At 36.6% G+C, this 21,729-nt stretch overlaps 2 protein-coding genes across 3 annotated transcripts; both read right to left on the bottom strand.

Annotated features, from left to right (window-relative positions):
* Positions 1-1,805: 1,805 nt before the first annotated feature.
* Positions 1,806-13,397, bottom strand: LOC127881750 (kelch-like protein 26). Of its 2 annotated transcripts, none has more exons than XM_052429834.1 (5): positions 13,263-13,397; positions 9,960-10,140; positions 8,867-8,963; positions 7,930-8,039; positions 1,806-7,217 (listed from the first exon to the last, which is right to left on the bottom strand). In XM_052429834.1, exons 2-5 carry the CDS (start codon positions 10,092-10,094, stop codon positions 5,787-5,789), a joined length of 1,773 nt encoding a protein of 590 aa, XP_052285794.1. In that variant the 5' UTR covers positions 10,095-10,140; positions 13,263-13,397; the 3' UTR covers positions 1,806-5,786. The 2 variants fall into 2 exon arrangements, with proteins under 2 accessions (XP_052285794.1, XP_052285795.1); XM_052429835.1 differs by having other exon boundaries at positions 9,960-10,157; positions 13,263-13,295.
* Positions 13,398-17,483: 4,086 nt separating this feature from the next.
* LOC127881931 (uncharacterized) lies at positions 17,484-21,268 on the bottom strand. Its single transcript, XM_052430158.1, has 5 exons — positions 21,130-21,268; positions 19,384-20,742; positions 19,091-19,134; positions 18,681-18,789; positions 17,484-18,413 (listed from the first exon to the last, which is right to left on the bottom strand). The coding sequence occupies exons 2-5, from the start codon at positions 20,733-20,735 to the stop codon at positions 17,567-17,569; spliced, it is 2,352 nt and encodes a 783-aa protein (XP_052286118.1). The 5' UTR covers positions 20,736-20,742; positions 21,130-21,268; the 3' UTR covers positions 17,484-17,566.
* Positions 21,269-21,729: the final 461 nt, after the last annotated feature.

Genomic DNA, 21,729 nt, shown 5'->3' on the forward strand with positions numbered 1-21,729 from the left:
TGCACAACACAGTTAAATGACCTATTTCTATTTTGATATATAGAAGATACAATGAATACTTTTAGATCATGACTTGCAGATAACCCGTATTGATTTTCAGGTCACTAGGTCAAAGGTCAAGGTCACGGTGACTCGAACCAGTAAAATTGTTTCCGGATGATTACTCAACAAGGCTTACGCCTAGGATCATGAAACTTCATAGGTACATTGATCATGACTGGCAGATGACCCCTATTGATTGTCAGGTCACTAGGTCAAAGGTCAAGGTCACAGTGACAAAAAACGTATTTGCACAATGGCTGCCACTGCAACTGACAGTCCATATGGGGGGCATGCATGTTTTACAAACAGCCCTTGTTTGATTTTCAAAGGAACTATAAACGCATACATATCTAAGCGGTATTTAAAAGCGTTAAACAAGATAAACATTGTGAGAACGTTGCACGTAGATCAAGTGAAGAAATGTAGCTTAGAGAGTAGTTTTTTCTAAGATTTGACATGGTTGTTTGGTTTTGATGAACCTTGGTTAGAATGTTAATCTGGACAAGATCTGGGCCCAGATCAAATCTGGGTCATATGCGTTCCAAAACTAGGTAACCAGGTCAAATCTTAGAAAAACTTTGTAGTATTGTCAAAGCCGCATTTATGAATCGATGTTGAAAAAAAACTTTTGTCAGTATGTTTATCTTAAAAATATCTAGGCCGAGATAGAATCGTGGTCATGTGCAGCCAAAAACTGTCACATGGTCAAAACCTTGTTTTACCTTTAGAGGCCATATTTATGATTCAAGCTTCATGAAACTTGTTAACCTAGACACTTTTTTTTTGCTGAGTTTGAATAGGGGTAATATGCATCAAAAATGTAGGTTATCGGGTAATGTTAGAAACCTGTTAAACACTCAAAAGGCAACATTTGAGTCAAATTTAACCCATTTATGTCTAGTGGACTCTCTTATCCTTCTAAATAGGATCAATTAATTTCCAAAATTAGGGATTTCTAGTATACTTATTTCTATATTTAGAATATTTCTTACAGAAATTCCTTTAAGCAAACAGCGCAGACCCTGATGAGACGCCGCATCATGCAGCGTCTCATCTGGGTCTACGCTGTTTGCCATGGCCTTTTTTCTAGACGCTAGGCATAAATGGGTTAATAAAACAAGGTCAGAATGTTTATCCTGACAATATCTAAGCCAAGTTTCAATACGAGTCACATCTGTCCAATAGTAGGACACCAGGTCAGAGCTAAGAAAAAACTTTTTGCATCGCTAGAAGTCAATCTTGATGAAACTTGGTAAAAATGTTTTACCTTGACAATACATCAATGTATCTAGGCCGAAATGGAATCTGGGTGATTTGTGTTTAAAATCAAGGCCATCAGGTCAAGTTTCAACTATTTATTTTCCTCGAAATCAGATAAGCGCTTCAGAGCCATTATGGCTTTCTTGTTTACTTAATTTACTGTTTATCTGCTTGGATTTGTTTCAGTATGATCATATACTAGTATACAATCAGCTAAAGCTACTGTTCTACAAAATGCTATGCATTTTTTAATGGTATCATTCTTAATGAAAAAAAATGATTATGGTTCGTAAGAAATATTTTGTATATGTTAATATTTGAAATGGCATATACACTGAACTATGTGAAAAATCAGAACGTAGTGTACTAACTAGATTTACTCCAGCTGTTGTGTGTCTTAAAATGTTGCTTTCCTTTTTTGGTCTGGAAGTATAACTTACAAAATAATTCTGCAGTGTTTTTACATCATGCAAGGGGGGTTTAATGCAATCAAGAACAGTCAATGTTTGTGTAGCTTTTAATAAGTACAAAATCAAATATACACATCAACAAGCATTAATAACAGCATAAAACACAGTACACTGGAAACAAAAGGGCCCAAATCCCCAAGTCGCTCAACTGAGACCCGAAAGAATGGAACTGTTTTGATCAGCTCTAGCCAAGTTTTAAGAAACATTTAAGAATTTTGCAAAGATAACATAAGTACAAATATTCTGAGCAAGTTTCAGGATGATTAGACAAAAATTTCTATGAAAAGCTTTTCAGTTTATTTGACTAAGCAACTCAACGATCCAGTTTCGAACTCAGCCAAGCTATAATTGGGACAAAAGCACTGAACAAGTTTTATAACAATTGGGTAATGAACGTTGTCTTTTGCATTAAAAAGCCTTTTCTTATTTGACCTAGTTAGTTATACATCCCAAGTGATTAAGTTGCATACTGGGCAGAGATATCTTTGGAATTATTATTTTCACCAAAGTTCATGAAGATTGTGCTATAAATGTGGCCGCTAGAGTGCTCACAAGCTTTTTCTTTAATGTGACCTAGTTTTTTACCATACATGATTCAGTATCAAAATCAATCAAAATATCATTGGAACTAATGTTAACAACATGTTTCAAATAGATCGGGCTTCTAGAGTATGCACATATTTTTTATTCATTGACCTTAGTGACCTTGATTTTGACCTCATGCAACCCAGTTAAGAACTCAGCCAAGATATCATTAGGACAATCGTTCAGTGGCAAAATTAATGATGATTGGGCCTGAAATGGGATCTAGAGTGGTCAGAATGTTTTATTATAGCCCTATGAGGAAAACTGCCTCACCCCCTTGCGGCAATGTTTTCCAAAGAACTCTTACCATGTTTGAACTCGGCCAAGATATCATCATAGTAAATGTTATGATATGTAAATAAAGAGTTCTAGAGTGCTGTCCCGTTGAATTGAGTTCTAGAGTGTTAACAAGGTTCACTTACGAGATAACACGAAATTAGCTCAATTGCATATAAAGGTGAAGGCTTATTTGAAACGCTCCCAAATCCGTTTCCTGGGACTAGAACCTTGGCGTCTTTGGGTGAGATCTAAAAACATCTCCCACAGTGGGGATGATGCATGATTGACTGTTCACAAACGCAAGACAAAAGGTGATCACAATAGATGTTTTAACAGACAACTATGCATAACTATCAAGTTGCAATTTAGAAAACAAGAGCACCGCATAACGGGTGCCAACGCTCGGCTGCGGGTGCAGTTTTGAATAAATGAAAGTTTGTCAGATTTTATTATTTTTAAGGTCACAGTGACCTTGACCTTTGACCTAGTGACCCAAACATGGGTGTGGCGTGTATAACTCATCAAGGTGCATCTACATATGAAGTTTCAAGTTGTAGGTGGAAGCACTTTGATTTAAGAGCCAATTCTAAGGTTTTGGCACGGCGGACGGCAGACGCTGGACGACGAGCTGGCTATGAAATACCTCGGGTTTTCTCCGAAAACAGCCAAGCTAAAAATGACATTGTGATTATCGACAATAAAATCCAGCACAAAGATGCTGAAACATAAGCCGTGTTGAAACAAGATTTAACAGGAATTCAGTAATATCCAAATCAGTGTTCTAACATAAAATCCTTTTTAACAGGAAACTGTGCTGCGGTTTAAATGCATTTTTTGCTTATGTTGAATAATTTGCTGACAATCAAAATAAAAGTTGAAGTGTTCCGTTCAAATTTTTTTATTCTGCAGCATTTCTGAACAGGGCCCTCAGTGCTCGCCTAAGTTCAAGGACCACCTTTTGTTAAAGTTATGGCCAACGTTTAAGTATTTTTTCTGGACGGACGGACGGACAGACTGACATACTGACTGAAGGACAGTTCAACTGCTATATGCCACCCTACCGGGGGTATAAAAATAAAGATTTAACCTGCTGACCTTGTTCTTTGACACACTTGACCAAGATACAAACCAGGCCTAATGATGTCAATATAAACATTCTGACCATGTAATAAAGATTCATCAATATTGCATGAAAAATATTGCTTCTTGAGAGATAAAAAAGGTAAATTTGACAATCCAATGACACACAACTCAGAACAGAGACTGATCCCAAGAGCTCACCAGGGGCACTAAGTGCTCAGGTGAACTAAAAATGCGAAAAGGTAAATTTTAACTAATTTCTGAAAGGAAACACTTTGACATTTTACAGAACACAACATATAATTAATGCTGTAAAATCCAGTATAAAAGTATTAAACTATACAGCAAATGTTCATGAACAATGGGGCCATGATGCCCCTTTAGTGCTCACCAGAGTTCAGGGACACCAATTGTTGAAAACTTTACCTGGTTATCTACTTTTTTACCCTTCTTGACCCAGATTCATTAATGGCCTTCAAGTTTTATCATGCTTAAGTCATAAATGTTACAGCTAGAGTGTTAATTTTTTAAGACTTGATATTGTGACCTAGTTTCTATCTGAATTTAAATGTTGCCTCTAGTGTATTAAAAAGGTTTTTCTAAGACTTGACCTGGCAAACTTGTTTTTCACTCACATGGACCAGATTTGAACTTTGAACTTGGTCTAGATATTGTAAGGATAAACATTCTGACAAAGTGTCATCCAGGTAGAGTCACAAATGTGGCTCCTAGTGTGGTAACAAGGTTTTTCAAAGATATTACCAGGTGACCTAGTCTTTGACCATACATGACCCAGATTCCAAGTTGGGGTAGATAATGTCAAGATAAACATTCTGGCCATGTTTAATCAAGGATGAAACATGTGATCAGTAGAGCTGTTATGAGATAAAAGTTCATGACAAATAATACACAGATGACTCACATATAATGCTGGACATAAGGTGACCACCATAGCTCACCATGAGAACTTCCTGCTCATGTGAGCTAAAATCACCCGTGTTCCATATTCTTAACAATTAATTGTCAATTTAAATTCTATACACTGTATTCTATCAAAGTATAATAAACAATACAAGTTGCCAATAACCATGACATTTTGTTTACCAATATAATACACCAAAAATCCTACTATTATGAAATAGTTTTGTAATTCAGATCTCCATAATATCAGAAAAAAGTCATCTTAAGATACAAACAAGAGATGAGTTTGTCAGAAACACAATGCCCCCTTCTGCGTCGCTTTGAAGCCATATATTTGACCTTTGACCTTGAAGGATGACCTTGACCTTTCACCACTCAAAATGTGCAGCTCCATGAGATACACATGCATGCCAAATATCAAGTTGCTATCTTCAATATTGCAAAAGTTATGACCAATGTTAAAGTTTTCAGACGGACAGACTGACGGACAGTTCAAAAACTATATGCCACCCTTCGGGGGCATAAAAATGGAGACCCATTTTATGTAGGAATGGAAATGTCATTCAGAGTAGTATCATTGATATGGTATGTGATTTTGAAAGGGTCTTTAATTGGTAAGTTTGGCGTGTAACCCCCGATAAGTGGGTGTAACCAATATGTTGCAAATTGAGGGTAAGTTATTAGAACACTTAATCTTGCATGAGTTTGTGGATTTGTTTTCACCTGATAAGTTCTCAGAGAGCTAGAACTCACTTCTAAGTACAACACCACAATAGGTCAACAATCAACTATGGCAGAAGAAAAAATTGTTGTGTTTCTTGTGAACCTGCTTTTCAGATATCTATGCATCAATGCTTTGTTGTATTAGTTTTGCATTAATAAAAATAAGAACCGCAAGTGACGTATAAAAAAATATATAGTCTTGTACTCAAAGTGGCAAACGTATCTTCTTTATCTTTAAAGTGCTTTTCATGTACTGACATCATTCCTTGTTTCTTCAAACAAATCTTGCAAAAGAATTATTTGTACAAGTAATTTAAACCCAAAACAACCACTAAACCCAACTTGGAAGTTTCAGTTGTACCACAGGAAACACAACTATTCTTGGTTCAGCCTCAATCACAGTCAGTCACAGGGACACAATCCCTGTCATTTGTCCTTCATAAACAACTTGCTGACCTTCTCATCTCCAAAGTTCACGAACATTTTCACGCACATGGCCTGTGTAAGACTCATTCTCTGGGGTGCCTTGATTTGTCGGGCCCAGCTGTCCGTTTCTGGGCTGTATCCCCACACCTCGTCCTCAGTGGCATTGTGGTGCTCGTGGCCCAGGGACATTATCACATCCTCGTGTAGCATGTAGTGACCCACGGACCGCCCACTCAGCGTACTGGACAGCAGTGTCCATTGGTTGGAAGAGTGGCTGAAGTACTCTATCGGTATCTGACCATGAAGAGGAGTTCCTGTCCGTGGAATTCCCCCTAGCACATAAACACGTTCATTGACCAACACCATGTCATGCAATCGTCGAGCGTAAAGCATCCCCGGCAAACTTTCGTAATGTCTTGAGGTAGCATGGTAACAAAGAAATGTGTTCATGGCTTGCCTGTCCGGCCCGTTTCCCATTAACACTACTCCCCCACTGAGGTATACTTTGTCCTGATACTTTATCCCAGCCATGGAATGGGTGGCACTAGGTAACGGAGGTAGGTCTTCCCACATATTTGCAGGCACATTATAGCGCTCCACTGAATCTAATATAGCAAACTGGTCCGTGAGGCCACCGAATACATAGAGGAATTTTCCCACAGCCACGAGTGCAAAGTCGAGACGTAACCGTCTCATGGGCTTCAGTTCATGACCACACAAATGCCTGGGATCAAACCTGAACACTGAGCTCATTAAACTGCCGCCACCGAAGTCTACCACCCGGCAGGTGTACAGAAAGTTATCCAGTACAGCCACTCTGCAGTCCCTGCTCCCATTCACATCACAGAACAAGCGATAGAACAGTTTGCTGCTCTTGTCGTAAGTAGTGATTTGAAATGGCATGTAGGATGAACCATAATGAACGAACACAAGTGATGCCTGGTCACTGCGAAGACTGGACACCTGCTCAATATAAGGGTGACCCTCCTTGGATTCCACGTGATACCTGAATCCCTTCGCGAGGTACTGAATACCCTGAGGACAGTGCTTAATAATGTCGCTTTCCTGTAACGTGGCAAGCTCAATGTGGGACATTAAGGGAAACCGTATGTGGGACAAAACTGCCTGCCCATTGGCCATGATTCGGGAACTGTTGTAATAAAACCATTTCTCAATGCACCTGAACAACTTGAACTCTGTCGGAGTGTTTAATGTGTCCTTTGATAAATGCTTAACAAGGTCAGCAGGGTTCATCTTGAGGAATTGCTGGGTTTGACTGAACTCGAAGAACTTGGTCTGTATCATGTGGTCCCAGTGGTCGTTGACTTTCTTCAGGGAGTAGGTGTCCGCGATGTTGAGGAAGTCTTCAGAGTTGTCAAACGTCATCAGGGAGATGATGTAATTGCTGCACAGGTCCAGGGCTGAATGAACCTTAAATATGGACAAGAAATGTAAGCAAATAAAATGTTTTTAATATTTATCTTTATTTTTAAACCTTTCCCCAATAACCCTTTCTTTTTTATCTTCATTTTTAACCCTTTCCCCAATAAAAGGCAAAGTGAAAATGGCTTTTGCAACCAGCATAAAACCAGAACAGCCGGCAAGTAACTCGCAGACTATTCAGGTTTTATGCTGTTTGCTGCTCACCAGTAACTAAGGATTGGAAATGAAGCCTTTAAAACTTGAATTTAGTAAGAAAGGTGTTTAATTAAATGAAACTTTCTAAGGGACTACAAATGCATCAAAAAACGTATCTATTTGGTAAATGGTTAATATTGTTTAGGCTTTCTTATAAATGTAGCTGATAGCTTTGCACCAGCTTGATAACACAGGCAAAAAACAGGAATGTGTGGGTCATTTGGAATGATGAGTGTCATGCACATCTACACTTCATAGTGAGGACATAACATAACTGGATGTTTAATTTCAATAATTAATTGGAATGCATGTGTGTCATTTGCTTGACAGTCTGTTACAATTTTTATGTGGACTGGCCTGCAGAAAAACTGACACAGTACCAGAATAAAAACTGGCCCAAACCAAAAACAATTTAAGTGAATATTGATGTGCACTCTTAAGTTGTCCTTTTAAAAAAGCAGAATTAAGCTGCATGTATTGTTAATGTAGTTCCATAGCAACCAACCTGCAGGTGGCTGGCTGTGTTGATGACCTCGGTGAGGTTGTCAAGGTGCAGGTACATCTCCCCGCTGTAGATGAAGTCCAGCACATGCTGAAGGCCTTCTACCGACACAGCTGGGGTCCAGAAATACATATCAGCTCAGTTATTTTGACACTAGTTCTCTTTTTGATAATGTTTTTCACAGTTTTTGGAATATACCAAGCATTCATCACAATTTTAATGAAAATAGCTTTTTCACAATTCTTTGAATAAAATTCAAAATTTGATTTAGTATGTTATTTTTTTTTTCAGCTATTTTTTTTCATAACTTGCGATATGAAGACAAAGAAAAATGTGTGAATCACACAAAGAATGCAAAGTAACGTAAATGTTGAAAGCAGGTAAGTTCATTAGTTTGACAAAGCTTGTGGTTTAGATATTGTAGTCATATCATGGAGGATAGTTAGCCTAATCACACTTTTACCCGGTAAGTCTCCACAAGAGAAGTGTTCGTCAGAAACACAATGCCCCCTATTGCGCCGCTTTGAAATAAAATTTCAATATATAATTAATCAGGTTTAGAAATTATCTCCCTTTTAAAGCTTATTACTTCCCTTGGATTGTATTTTTTTACTTTTGACCTTGAAGGATGACCTTGACCTTTCACCACTACAAATGTGCAGCTTCATGAGATACACATGCATGCCAAATATCAAGTATCTTCAATATTGCAAAAGTTAAGGCCAATGTTAAAATTTTTGGACGGACAGATGGACAGACTGACTGATGGACAGTTCAACTGCTATATGCCACCCTACCGGGGGCTTAATAAAGCTGGGTTGATCTGTGATAAGGTCTATTCGACCGCTCGACTACCACTTGATCTCACAAACCTCCACATGACTGACCGGCAATCAATCAACGTTAAGGGCCCATTAAGAGAAAACTCCGAAACACATACCTTTCAAGTCCACCAAGTTCTGCTGACTTTCTGTGTTGACACCACTTAACATCACTCGGAAATAGTCGCTGGTAGCTGCTAGTAAACACTTGTGGACCTACAGCCAAGTGATTTAAACGGCTATTGTTAGTGATATTCCATTTCTAGATTGGTGTTGCTAATATTTTTAAAATGTTACATCTAAGGGTCATATGCTGAAATAGAATTGCTTCCTGTTTTCCAGAAAAACTTGTATTAATATCCAAAACATTTACACCGTATTTCAAAGTCGATGTCCATGGATTTTTTTTGCATTCACATAAATAAACAAATCATTTGATATTTAGTTAGCTTTTTAAACAAGATTTGAAACTCCAAAAGATGTTTTGAGTAGAGTCCACAAATATCACGTGAAATATTTCCAAATACTGTAAACATAACACTTTTGTGTGAATTTGGTTAAAATTGAGAGTATAATTAAATGAATGGTCTGATGATGGTTATGAAATGCCTATTTAATATAAACATCCAGTTTGAGAAAACAATTACTTGCAGATTCAGAATGACTTAAAGCATCCTGATGCTTTAAAACCAAGGGCTTGGATAGATGGTAAAATGGTAGCATTTCGTTTATTGCATTTTGTTTGAAAACTTTACCCAAAACTGTACAAGTGAGACCCATGTTTTCACAGGAAAAGAAAACAGACACAATAATCATTTTGTTCTTCTTGCAAACAGACGAGGGACTCATACACAAATTGTTGACAACAGATACAATGATTTAGGGAAGAATAATTTTATATTTATATTTGTATTATTTAAATGCTCAATTCAAAATTTGAACAGTAAAACACCATAATAAACATATGAAATCGGTCCTTTGAACCCTATATAACTTCTAATTTTCATTGATACCTAGATTTCTTGGAAATATAAACAGCTCTTTACTAGTAATTGGAAAACAGTGCTTTATGCATGTGGCGAGATGTGCATTTAGTCTTTCAAGATGCACAGGCTTATCTGGCTCAAAACTTTCCACACATGCATTAAGCCGAGTTTTACCCACAACAATCAACACAGCTCCAATGTAGAAGAAGCTAGACAACCAACTAACCTCAAACACATTTCCATCAGCTGAGACCTTGAAGTCACAGAGCTCTGACCGTTCTCGAAGCTGACTGAGACTCTGCAGCACCGCACTGCCGTAGTTATCTGACTTGACCCTCCGTGCATCCCTGCCTTCACTCATCGTCCTGGTTACCGGTACCCAGCCAACTGGCCATACTGAGCTCTAACTGCAGTTTATAATATGCTGTTTTTTAATGATTTTATAGTTTTGAGTCCTTATAAAAATATGAAGGAAATATAAAATGTATCTCACAGGCAGCCATGCTTTTCATCAAACTAGAAGAAATTTTTAACTCCACCGAGAAGTCATAAGAACAAGTGTTCTGACTAAGTTACATTAAGATTGTACGAAAAATGTGACTTCTAGAGTGTTAACAATGTTTTACTAAAGCCATATAAGGAAAAATGTCCCGAACTATGGCCATGTTTTTGGACGAAACCATAGCCATTTTCGAACTCAGCCAAGTAATTAGAACATCTGAACAAGTTTCATATTTATATAAAGATTGGACTATAAAGGTGACTTCCAGAATGTTAACAAAGTTTAATAGCAATACAAGGAAAAATGCCCGCCCCCCTGGTGGCCATATTGTTCAATAGACCGGGACCATATTGGAATGTTACTGGCTCAACTCGTGTAAAAAGGATTTGAGGTCATGAGTGATGCACCCAAAATTTGATTTGGAACTCTCGCTATTGAAAAGATGGAGTGAACAATTGATGCCATAAGAGTATTGCCAGACTTCCTAAAACTTGATCGGATCTGAAGACATGTCGGACATAAACTTTCAAGGCAGGGTTCGACACTAAGGCACGTCCGACAGACATTGTCTAGTAAGATCGGTGGTCGGGCTAGTAAAACTGCGGGCTAGCTTGTCCGACTGGTCGTACATAAAAAAATCTATACTGATTCATATAACTATAAATAACTGCTGTGAAAACCTTTACTTTTAATGTGCAAAATTACTCTTGTATCCCTTATTTACATTAAAACAAAACTAGTGTATTTAAATAAACGCGGAGCATTCACATGATTCATCGCTGTTTTTAGACGCAAAGGAGAGCTTCCTGCAGAAATTGCTTGTTTCAATTGGTCAAGTTGTCATGAATATTAATGATTTTCTGCAGTGTCGTAAAACTGTTGAGCATGATTTTACAACTTCTATCGAAAATTGGTATCGTCAATGAACATTTTGCGTGCTTGTTCAAGTTCGGATTTTTGTCCGACAAATCAGTTAATAATAAAAAAGAATTCGACGCTTAACGGACACAAAATGTAAATATGAAGAAACACAAAAACGTCAATTTTATCCTAGATGGAAAATCGAGTCAGTTCCCATGGCTTGAATTTGACAAAGAAAAGCAAAAAAAAGGGTTATTTTATTGTTTTACTCTATGCCAACAAAAAAATCTGGTGTTCACTGAGTATTTACTGATAAATCCTGATTAAACAGTTACATGACACAATTGTGTTCATTTGCTATGTCATTTATGGTCTAGTAGACATCAGGTTTGTGCTAGTACATTTTAAGAGGAGCTGGTCCGACGGTCTTGCTGTAAAAAAAGTTAATGTCGAACCCTGCAAAGGCAGAGCGAAATTCTGAACTCTTCAGACAAAAATGTCTGATATAATATTTTCAGGTTTTCCCATGAAATTAAAAGTTTTTATAGAACATTCGCGGACTACACACTTTGCAGAACATCACATACGATTATACTTGCTGATGAGTTAACCTGCTTTTGATTGGTCCATTAGAATCTCGGCTAAAATTGGGATTATCCGACCAGAGCTCCAGATAAAAATTTGGTCAAATTCTTATTTACTATTTAAAAATTAATTCTTATTTTACCCCCTATTTATAAAATTAATTCTTATCAATATATTACCAAATAATTTTGTATTCATTGTTTTTGACACATCAACAATTCAACATTTTGGTTTATAGTAATGGAAATGGCTTTTTTTGCCTTCCACGCTTCGATACACTGCTTCGGTCATTTTGATTTTTTATGTAAAACGGTCACTGACACTTCGGCTTAGGTCATAATGGCCTTTTGGTTGCCCTTAAAGTCATATCAAAAACTATATTTAACATTTAATTTTAATGACATTTTGAATAGGTATACAGTATATTACTTGTGTATAAAAATTACGAAAAGTGTAATTAAAAAGGTACATTAAACAGTAATGACTCGCCTGCAATACTAGGAGAACAGAATTGAGACCGTTTGGCCTTTCGACCATTCTTAGGTGTGGCTCTTTCTCACAGCAAACGCTTGAGTGATGTTTACTTTAAGATGCAGTTTTAATTGAGCGCCTAGACGAGTCAGAACCGGGATGAAATGTTTACCGTATATAATTTACTACTGGAAGTTTTACGCATGTTCGAAAATTTCGAATCTGTCTTTTATTTTTTAATGCGTAACTTTAAGCAAAGATTTTAAATCTAAATCGTTATTAAAGAAATTTAATTTGTTTTTACGCCTTTAGGCATGTTATCTGGAGCACTGTATCCGACTGTGTTCTGATATTTCGTCAAATGTACCAACATTTTTTATGGAATGGTCTGATTTGGACCTGAAAAATACTGGCATATGTGCTTGAATGTTGACGGAATAATGTGATACTCCAAACATTATGATTTGGGTTAAAATGATGATAAAACCATATCTCTGAATTTTTAATGTTTTACTTTTTTTGCATGATTTCATAATTGTTATTTGGTCTGACAGAATAACCTAAGGTCTGACAGAGAACAATGACCAGTCAGACCAAATATCTGACAGAAGGCTGTTGAGTTTCAGGAAGTCTAATTGCAAGTCGCAATTTAGAATGACTAGTTAGTCGCAATAATCCAACTCCCAGCTAGTGACCCTCTGGAGCTGTTCATATGTAGCGATACTCATAAAAACACAGCACATTCAAGAAGAACTAAATGAAACATTTTCAGCTTTATTTATCAAAATCGTCTTGCAATTTCTCTTCAATACAAAGTTATTTAGAAATAAATGAAATTTTCATAACATATAGAGCTGTCAAGAAAATAAATGTCAGTGTATTATAACGTTCAATATACATTTTTAACGATTTTCGACATCTTTCCCCACCCACCGTCTGAGGCTGTTAACGAAAGTGGGTCACCATGTCTAGGTATAATATTTCAAGTGACAGCTTTGTTATTGATCGTTTGATAGCTGAATTTTGTTTATATTTGTACAATATATCTCTAGGGTTCATTACGTAAAATACAATCTTCGCAGAAGACTCATTAAATAGAAAAATATTTACCGCAAAATATTTTTATTCCAGACATGAAACCTCCAAATTAAAGACGCACGTTTACATGAGATTAAGCCTAAGAAAGAATACTAGTTTAATATTAGGCTACAAATAGTCATTAGAAATGAAGGATAGGAATTGAATATAGAACGAATATATACGGCGTCAAAGGGAAACTACACATTTTATATATTACAAGAAAGCAAATGATGCAAAGCATGATACGTGCGCAATTTAAAGTTTTCGATGCGATGAAAAAATATTATCGTATAAAAGATAATAAATCTATCAATATTCATCATGATGTGTTAATTCAAAATGACGAAAGAAACGCCCATATGTTGCAATTTAGCATGAATTTTAAATCCCGTACAGAAAAAAAACATTCAGAATGTAGCCATTAGGCTTTCATAAAAAATGTCTTTGAAAACAAACATATTGAAACAAGAGCTGTCACCATATGATGACATATGCCCCCTATAAACGCTTTGATAGAAGTTATAGCATTTTATGAAACCTAAACGCAGATTTCGAAACCTAAACGCGGACCCTAAGTTCAAGGTCAAGGTCACAGGGGTCAGAATTTGTGTGCGTATGAAAAGGCCTTGTCCATATACACATGCATACCAAATATGAAGGTTATATCTCAAGGGACATAGAAGGTATGAGCATTTTTCGAAACCTAAACGCAAAGTGTGACGGACAGACGGACGGGCAGTCCGATCACTCTATGCCCTCCTTCGGGGGCATGAAAATGGAACTTAATGTTGAAACTCAACAATTTGATGAAAGAAAGCAACACTTTACCCGGTACAACTTTATAGCGTAGAGTGTATAAATGAGATAATTAAACGAAAACTGATACAGACTGTACACTTGTTGCACTTTCAATTAAGATGTAACATGCTTTTTTAATTAGAAGATTGAGTCCTTATGATTAAATGCTCCTTGCGCATCTGAACCATTATTTTCAACAATTAATACGTCATGCTTTACACTTAAAAAAGTTAACAAGAACTGTTCCTAACATTTGAAAATGTCCTTTACTGCACTAACGGGAATTTACAATTTCACATAAACAGCTGAGAATTCAATATGTACTGGAAATAAATAAATTTACCGATATCCTCTTGTAAGCTTTTATAATTCAGTGGTTCCATTCCTACTCTAGATCATATTAACAAAATATAATGGTGTTGATTTTATGTTTCATGTTTCAATGTGTTTGTTCATTTGGCAACTACCTTGTGCACAAGTGACAGTTCCTTGTATAAATACAATCTTTCAGAATAAAAACACACAGTAGATATAACACGTTTCTGTAAGTTATCTCTTTCACCAAGATTTAAGCTAACCAATAGAACTGACTGCATGATTTTCGGTTTACTCGAGAGGCACTACTCGTGTGTTTTTATTTCACAATACCGGCATTTACAAGACGTTAGTCTTCATCTGCTTCATCTGTCGAAATGTGTTTTGTAAATGTCAGTTGTATGTTCGAACGTGTGACCAGGAATATATATATAAATATATATATATAAATATAAATATATATATATATATATATATATATATATATATATATATATATATATATATATATTTATATATATATATCTATATATCTATATATCTATATATATCTATCTATATATATCTATATATATCTATATATATATATATATATTTATATATATATATAAAATAAACATAGTTATGTCATCAAATTTTCTGTCATCACAATTTTGATAGGATGGGCTCATCGTCCTTGCAATATCGATTGCACGACGGGGATGACAATCACTACTCCAAAATAAATTGTTTCCAATACAGGATTATATAGATACATATAATAATATAAAAAAAACAATTGGTTGAAAGAAAAAAAAACACATCAATTTTAACACCAATACGTTCTTTCGGCCCAACATTCATCCGCATTTTAGTCCAGCGAGGTATTTTTTGAAAACGGTTTGCTGCGTGTTGAAAACGCTTAGCGCGAGCTCTTTTTTGGCATAATAAATTAATTGCTAATATATGAGCATTTATACGCTTTAAACATATTGCAATAAAACAACTTTCCCCGGGCCCTTATCTGGGACGACACTTTACGCACATGCATTTATCCCAGTTTTCCCTGGGCTGATATGTCTGTGGTATATCACTGATATGTCTGTGGTATATCATTGATATGTCTGTGGTATATCATTGATATGTCTGTGGTATATCATTGATATGTCTGTGGTATATCATTGATATGTCTGTGGTATATCATTGATATGTCTGTGGTATATCATTGATATGTCTGTGGTATATCACTGATATGTCTGTGGTATATCACTGATATGTCTGTGGTATATCACTGATATGTCTGTGGTATATCACTGATATGTCTGTGGTATATCACTGATATGTCTGTGGTATATCACTGATATGTCTGTGGTATATCACTGATATGTCTGTGGTATATCACTGATATGTCTGTGGTATATCACTGATATGTCTGTGGTATATCACTGATATGTCTGTGGTATATCACTGATATGTCTGTGGTATATCACTGATATGTCTGTGGTATATCACTGTTATGTCTGTGGTATATCACTGATATGTCTGTGGTATATCACTGATATGTCTGTGGTATATCACTGATATGTCTATGATATATCACTGATATGTCTGTGGTATATCACTGATATGTCTGTGGTATATCACTGATATGTCTGTGGTATATCATTGATATGTCTGTGGTATATCATTGATATGTCTGTGGTATATCACTCTTACGCTGATATGTCTGTGGCATATCACTCTTACGCTGATATGTCTGTGGTATATCACTCTTACGCTGATATGTCTGTGGTATATCACACTTACGCTGATATGTCTGTGGTATATCACTCTTACGCCTCATCGCCGTTCACGTACATAAACAAAATAAAATACAAAAACAACAACAGCAATTCCTTACGAAACATTTAAATACACCATCGTCACAGAACAAAACAGTTTCAACAATATGATTTATGATTATGACAAGGAATACATGTTAAAGTAAGGACCATTAACAAACGTAAAATAAGTATTTTAAGCAGCGCAGCTTTATGTCGTGTCTATCGTTTTAATCTCGTTTCTTACGCCCTATCAGATGTAAAGTATCATATGTCGTTGTACGGATGTGCTTTAGAACTGAAGAGCAAAGGAGAAAATTATATTGTTTTCTCGAATACGTTGTAAAAAAATGAGTGCATGTAAACACATCGAAGACACAAACAGAACGTACATGTGCAAACACGAATCATAATGTTTACACCTTCCATTAAGAGGTGGTTTAAATTGTATTCGCAATTCGAACAATAACAGAAACAGAAGTACTAGAGCTTTCGCTGAAAATGTTAAAGATGATAAATGAGTCGAGTTCTAGAAAAACTGGGCTTCATGCATGTGCGTAAAGTGTCGTCCTTGCACAAAGTTTGCAGTTTGCACAAAGGGACGACACTTTCCGTGCTTGATTTCTCGTTAACAAGATACTTCATTTAAACAAAAAATTCCATTTAAAAGGAAGTGGTTGTCCCTGATTTGCCTATGCGGACTGCGAAGACTAATCTGGGACGACACATTACACAATAGCACAGTTTTCTAAGAACGCAACTCAAATGCACCATCACCTCTTGGCACTTGATGCAGAGCTCTGAAATTACGGTATATCAAAGGTAGTCATTCGGTCTTGCACGAGATACATTTTCTTTAATACGCTTATGGTGTGGGAGTTTATTCCTAATCCGTAAATGAATGATGCCGTTTGATATCTGACATGTCATTTTGATACAAGTATGCACGAGGTTGAGTTCTACATTAATTTATATAATCGTAGAAACCGGATTCTTGTGGAATGGGCAAAGTTACAGTGGCACATATGCTTATTTTTTTAAGTAATTCGTAAGTACGATTTAGTAACTCGTGCATACGACTTGGTAAATCGATAAAATAACGAAGTCTTGGGATCGACCTGGTAATGCTTATTGAACGTGTTAGTAAGTTGTTGCCGTGACACAGCCCACCAGTGGCTACTACATAATCAGCCAATCAAAGATGCATTCATTTCTAACTCTTTCTCCTGTTGGTTCTAAGTTCATTTTGAAATAAGTAATATATGTCGTTATTGCTGGGATTAAACCAAATCCCTGACGGTATCTGCTTAACAATGACTTATAAAAGCTATAGACAATACAGTTTTCCATAGCATTTTATTCATACAAATAATATGAATAATAACATTTAAAGTAAGTGAGTTAAATATAGTCTTAGAGTTACTATCTGGGCGTGTCAATGCAAAACAGCTGGCCGTGAAGTTTTCGTCCGATATCTGGTAACGGCACAAGCTTGTTAAATGGATTCGGCTTCAAAAAAGTCCAACTGCACACGTCCTTTAGTTGCACGTGCTTCTGTCCGTGTGTGCGTTGTCCATGACGTTTCGCGGCTACAGCTGTCGCCACTTCAGGTAATTTCTGTTCACGATGGCTTTCATAACAACCTACGTTTGCGTTCGCATTTGTGTTTCCTCTCGAGACGGTTTCAGATCTTCTGTAGATCCCGAATGAAGGACTACCTAAAGCATCCCCTTGTCGTAGGCCGGTGTTTGTCTTGGATTTTACATGCCTGTATTTACTGTAATTTTGAATCCTGGTTTGAGGGATTTTCACAGCAACGTTTATAGTTTGCTTTGATATTTTCTTTGGTCTTTTTCTAGCTTGCAGACCAGTATTGGTCTCATCTGCAGAAGTCGAAAGCGTTTTCGAAGTCACAAATCTCACTTTTGGTGGCACAAAACCGAACCCAATTTTAAAACGGCTTTTATAGGCCAGTACCGCTTCTTTGCTCCGTTTCAGTCCGCTTTCAGAAGACGGGTATCTCTCGTTTCTTGGCAGCAAGCTATTGCGATCATAGTCGGTTCTTTGAACAAGTTTTGGTGGGCTAGTGTCAAAAAATGTGAATCTTATCTCGTCACGAACTGTTGAGCCGTACGGTCGAATGATTGGGTAAGGAATAAGGGTGGGCAGAGAGCGAATATTGTGACCGTGTAAATGGGATAGCGCTTTGTGTTGTTCTAGGCGCAGTTCTCGAAGCGCTGTCATGACAACGTGTTTCGTCAGCGATTCGCTGCAAGTGAAATGCAAAAAAGATCTGTAAACATCATATCGTAAACGTTTTACGAAATCATTAAACGCTTAGAATGAGCATAGCCGTGTGATAAATTTAAGCATTAACATTATTCATAAGAATTAATTTATTTTAAGGAAGGTATCCATAACCGATACACAGATAATTGAATACAATCCCAGGTACATTATAAAATGAACACAAATGTCGAATATAGAAATAATACTTACTACCAATTTAATAATATACAAGAAAGTTCATCCTAACCTGCAAACCATTAGGGCTCTTTCGCGGAATCTGTTGCTATCCTCCGGTCTCCTGGTGTAATCCTCGATGAAGAATATGAGGTCTCGAGGATTGAACGTATACAACTGTCCTGAAAAGTATTAATTCTATGTAACTCGATTGTATTATATAATGAATAGCTGTTTATGTTGTTACAATCCGTGTTAAATATGATAATGTATTTATATATTATTACATTAAACTAGTTTTAATAGTTAATGAATAAAATACCGTTTTTTGTATGCATAGAAAAATTGATATGTTGTTCTTACTACTTTTTTCTGTGTTTTTATGTATATTAATAAAAGGATCGTCTGCCAAAACATTATTTTTGGAAGCCCCGACATTTATTTCATTGTGTACATGTATTATAAGTTGCTCAACAAACTGACCTGCATCCCGTTTGATTAATTCTTTCTTCATTCCAAGTTTATTACTGAAACATAAAGGAAACTGACCAGTCATAACGTTCCTATTTGAAAGCTACAACAGCAGAATTTAAACTATACAAAGGTTATAACCCAGATTAATGATGTTGTGATAATTAATAATTAATGAAAAGTACATGGTTGTGGAATTGAACGCTGTTAATCACAATGCAACATTTCAATTAAATTATTTTCATATAAAAAATATCAAAGCTGATGGTGTTCAGATTTTTAAATTAAATTAAATTTCATTTTACCTTGGCCGACATCCCTTCCCTTGTCCTGTGTCTTTATTCAGTGTTGAATCCATCTGGCAGACCGGAACAGTCCCAGCGTTCTTCTTTGACTTTGAATCAGACGCACGGAAAGTGGCCGCACATTTCTTTTTCGAATGAAGTTCATACCCCTCCAAAGCTGTCAAATTCAAAGGTGGCACAAATGGCGGTCTGACTTGTGTCATTGGCCTCGGACAATCCTGTCCGAAATTATCTCTTGAACGATGCAGATTCACTGACCTGTCAGTGGAAAGATCAGTGCTATCATCTAACACTTCAATACATCTGTTTTCATTTCTGCCTACCGGAGAAACTACTATACTCAACCGAGGCACGTCATCAGGCCGTTTGTGAATAGCTACGGCATGTTCTTGCAATAGCTGTCTTTGTCCTGGACTAACAATTTCCGCCTCTATCCAATTCCCACCGCCATGTTTTGTAATGGTGTCACAGGGGCCATATATGAGTTCGTCGACCCGTGGTGTGGACCCCATCAAAGGGGTAAATCGGGAACCACGCGAGGTAAATGCGATCCCTTGCATACCATGTAAAGGTCCCATGGAACTCCGGGCGTATTGAATAGCATTGTCGGCATGGTTATCGCAGCTGATGTTGAGAAATCTCGGCGTGCATGCTTTTAAGTCGAGATCTATTCCACTGATGTCCGTGATCTCAACGGGCACCGGAAGGCGACGCTCGGTGCAGGGCAGTGATCGTTCACTTCCTAATGATTCAGGCTTTAATTCGATAGAAATGTCGACTTTGGCGAAATGTTTGCCACTTTTTAAGCTTGTAAGGACATTTTCAATCATGTGCTGAACTGTTGCTACAGTCCTTTTATGGCTGTCACCGTCTTTATTGATCTCTTGGTCAATCCGGCTTTTATTTTGTCGTGCATATTTCGGATTGACTTTAATTTCGAACTCAACTTTGGCAGGAGTCGAAGTACAACTTCTGGGCTCTAACGATGACTTGAAGCTAGTTTCAGACTTCATTTGATGTGCGGTTTTTGCAATGAGTGTCGACTCAGTGGTCTTGTCGGTGAAAGACGGTTTATATCGTGGGGTATTTTGTTTACTTCTCAAAGGGATGGACTTCCAAACCTTTCCGCTGTTAGGAGAACTGGTCTCGGATTCCGAATATATTGGACTCAACGCCTTCTTACCGGTTGAAGAATGGCCTAACCCTTTATCATCGTGAGTGGGTTTCATTGGACACCGGACTGTTCTCGTGCATTTTGTTCCAGTTCTAACTGGCTTTGCTGAAGTGTTCACGCTTTTCACCGGGATAGGAATCCTGGAGCGTGGTGGGTAAACACTTCTAGTTGAGCTCATTGTGGCTCTGGAACATTATTGTGCATTTGATAAATTTTGTAACATTTTTTTATTAATTTGGTTTCGCCATTTTATTAAATATAATTTCATACATGCATTTTTGTTTTAATAAAAATAAGAAAAAGTTCACATTACATTAACAAATCTTGTAAGGCTGAAAACAAAATCTTAACAGGTCCAACGCAACTGCAATTACACACACACACATATATATATATATATATATATATATATATATATATATATATATATATATATATATATATATATATATATATATATATATATACAACATGTATACCGGTATATATATTTTTTTCCGTACAGTTGCATGTTTAGCTATGAATTTCAAATAAGGAATGACGTTTTATATTGATAAATACTTAAATTTTACCTGTTTCACGCTTCGACATCATAAATCAGTATATATTACTAATCGTGGTAATTTCTTTACATATATAATTGGTTTGTCTTCAGCAAATATCGCATAGACAATGTCCTTAGCAACGTTTTACGGAAGTGACGTTTTGACGTTACGGCATGGCGTCATAAGATGATCGATTTTACGCTACGTCATGACGCCTTCACAAGAACGGTTAATTGTCACTAAACTAGCGAAATAACGATCCCCAAAATCGATTACCGGTATTCACTGTCGGCACAGATAAATTTATTTAGTATCTGGAAAACAGTGTTGGTTACACTTTGCTGGTGCAATTGTATTCATAACTGGACGAGCAGCGGATTCGGAGTAAAGGGTTCGTGTGGTTGCTTTGAGCATTTGAACCCATACTCTATGGTCTTTGCTTGGATGTGAGATTTGAAAAAAACATATATCGAAATGAAACTTGTAGATCTATTATATTTTATTTTGAAATATTTACAGATGTACAACTAGTTAACGGGATTCTTCATCAAATAACGTAAGCTTTACAGCGCGTATATATATAGGGAAGACAACCATTAAGATTAAGGTTACCCAACAACCGTTAAC

The sequence above is a fragment of the Dreissena polymorpha genome, chromosome 5, assembly GCF_020536995.1.
Source record: "Dreissena polymorpha isolate Duluth1 chromosome 5, UMN_Dpol_1.0, whole genome shotgun sequence".
In the NCBI taxonomy this organism is placed as follows: Eukaryota; Metazoa; Mollusca; class Bivalvia; order Myida; family Dreissenidae; genus Dreissena; species Dreissena polymorpha.

Excerpts from the sequence above, each read along its gene's own strand:
- LOC127881750 (XM_052429834.1), bottom strand. The coding sequence starts at position 10,094 with ATGAGTGAAGGCAGGGATGCACGGAGGGTCAAGTCAGATAACTACGGC. Across the intron at positions 8,964-9,959 it reads CTGATGGAAATGTGTTTGAG|GTCCACAAGTGTTTACTAGC; the intron begins GTTAGTTGGTTG and ends ACTTGGCTGTAG. Across the intron at positions 8,040-8,866 it reads GAACTTGGTGGACTTGAAAG|CTGTGTCGGTAGAAGGCCTT; the intron begins GTATGTGTTTCG and ends TCTGGACCCCAG.
- LOC127881931 (XM_052430158.1), bottom strand. The coding sequence starts at position 20,735 with ATGAGCTCAACTAGAAGTGTTTACCCACCACGCTCCAGGATTCCTATC. Across the intron at positions 19,135-19,383 it reads GGGAAGGGATGTCGGCCAAG|TAATAAACTTGGAATGAAGA; the intron begins GTAAAATGAAAT and ends TTTATGTTTCAG. Across the intron at positions 18,414-18,680 it reads AGAGCCCTAATGGTTTGCAG|CGAATCGCTGACGAAACACG; the intron begins GTTAGGATGAAC and ends TTTCACTTGCAG.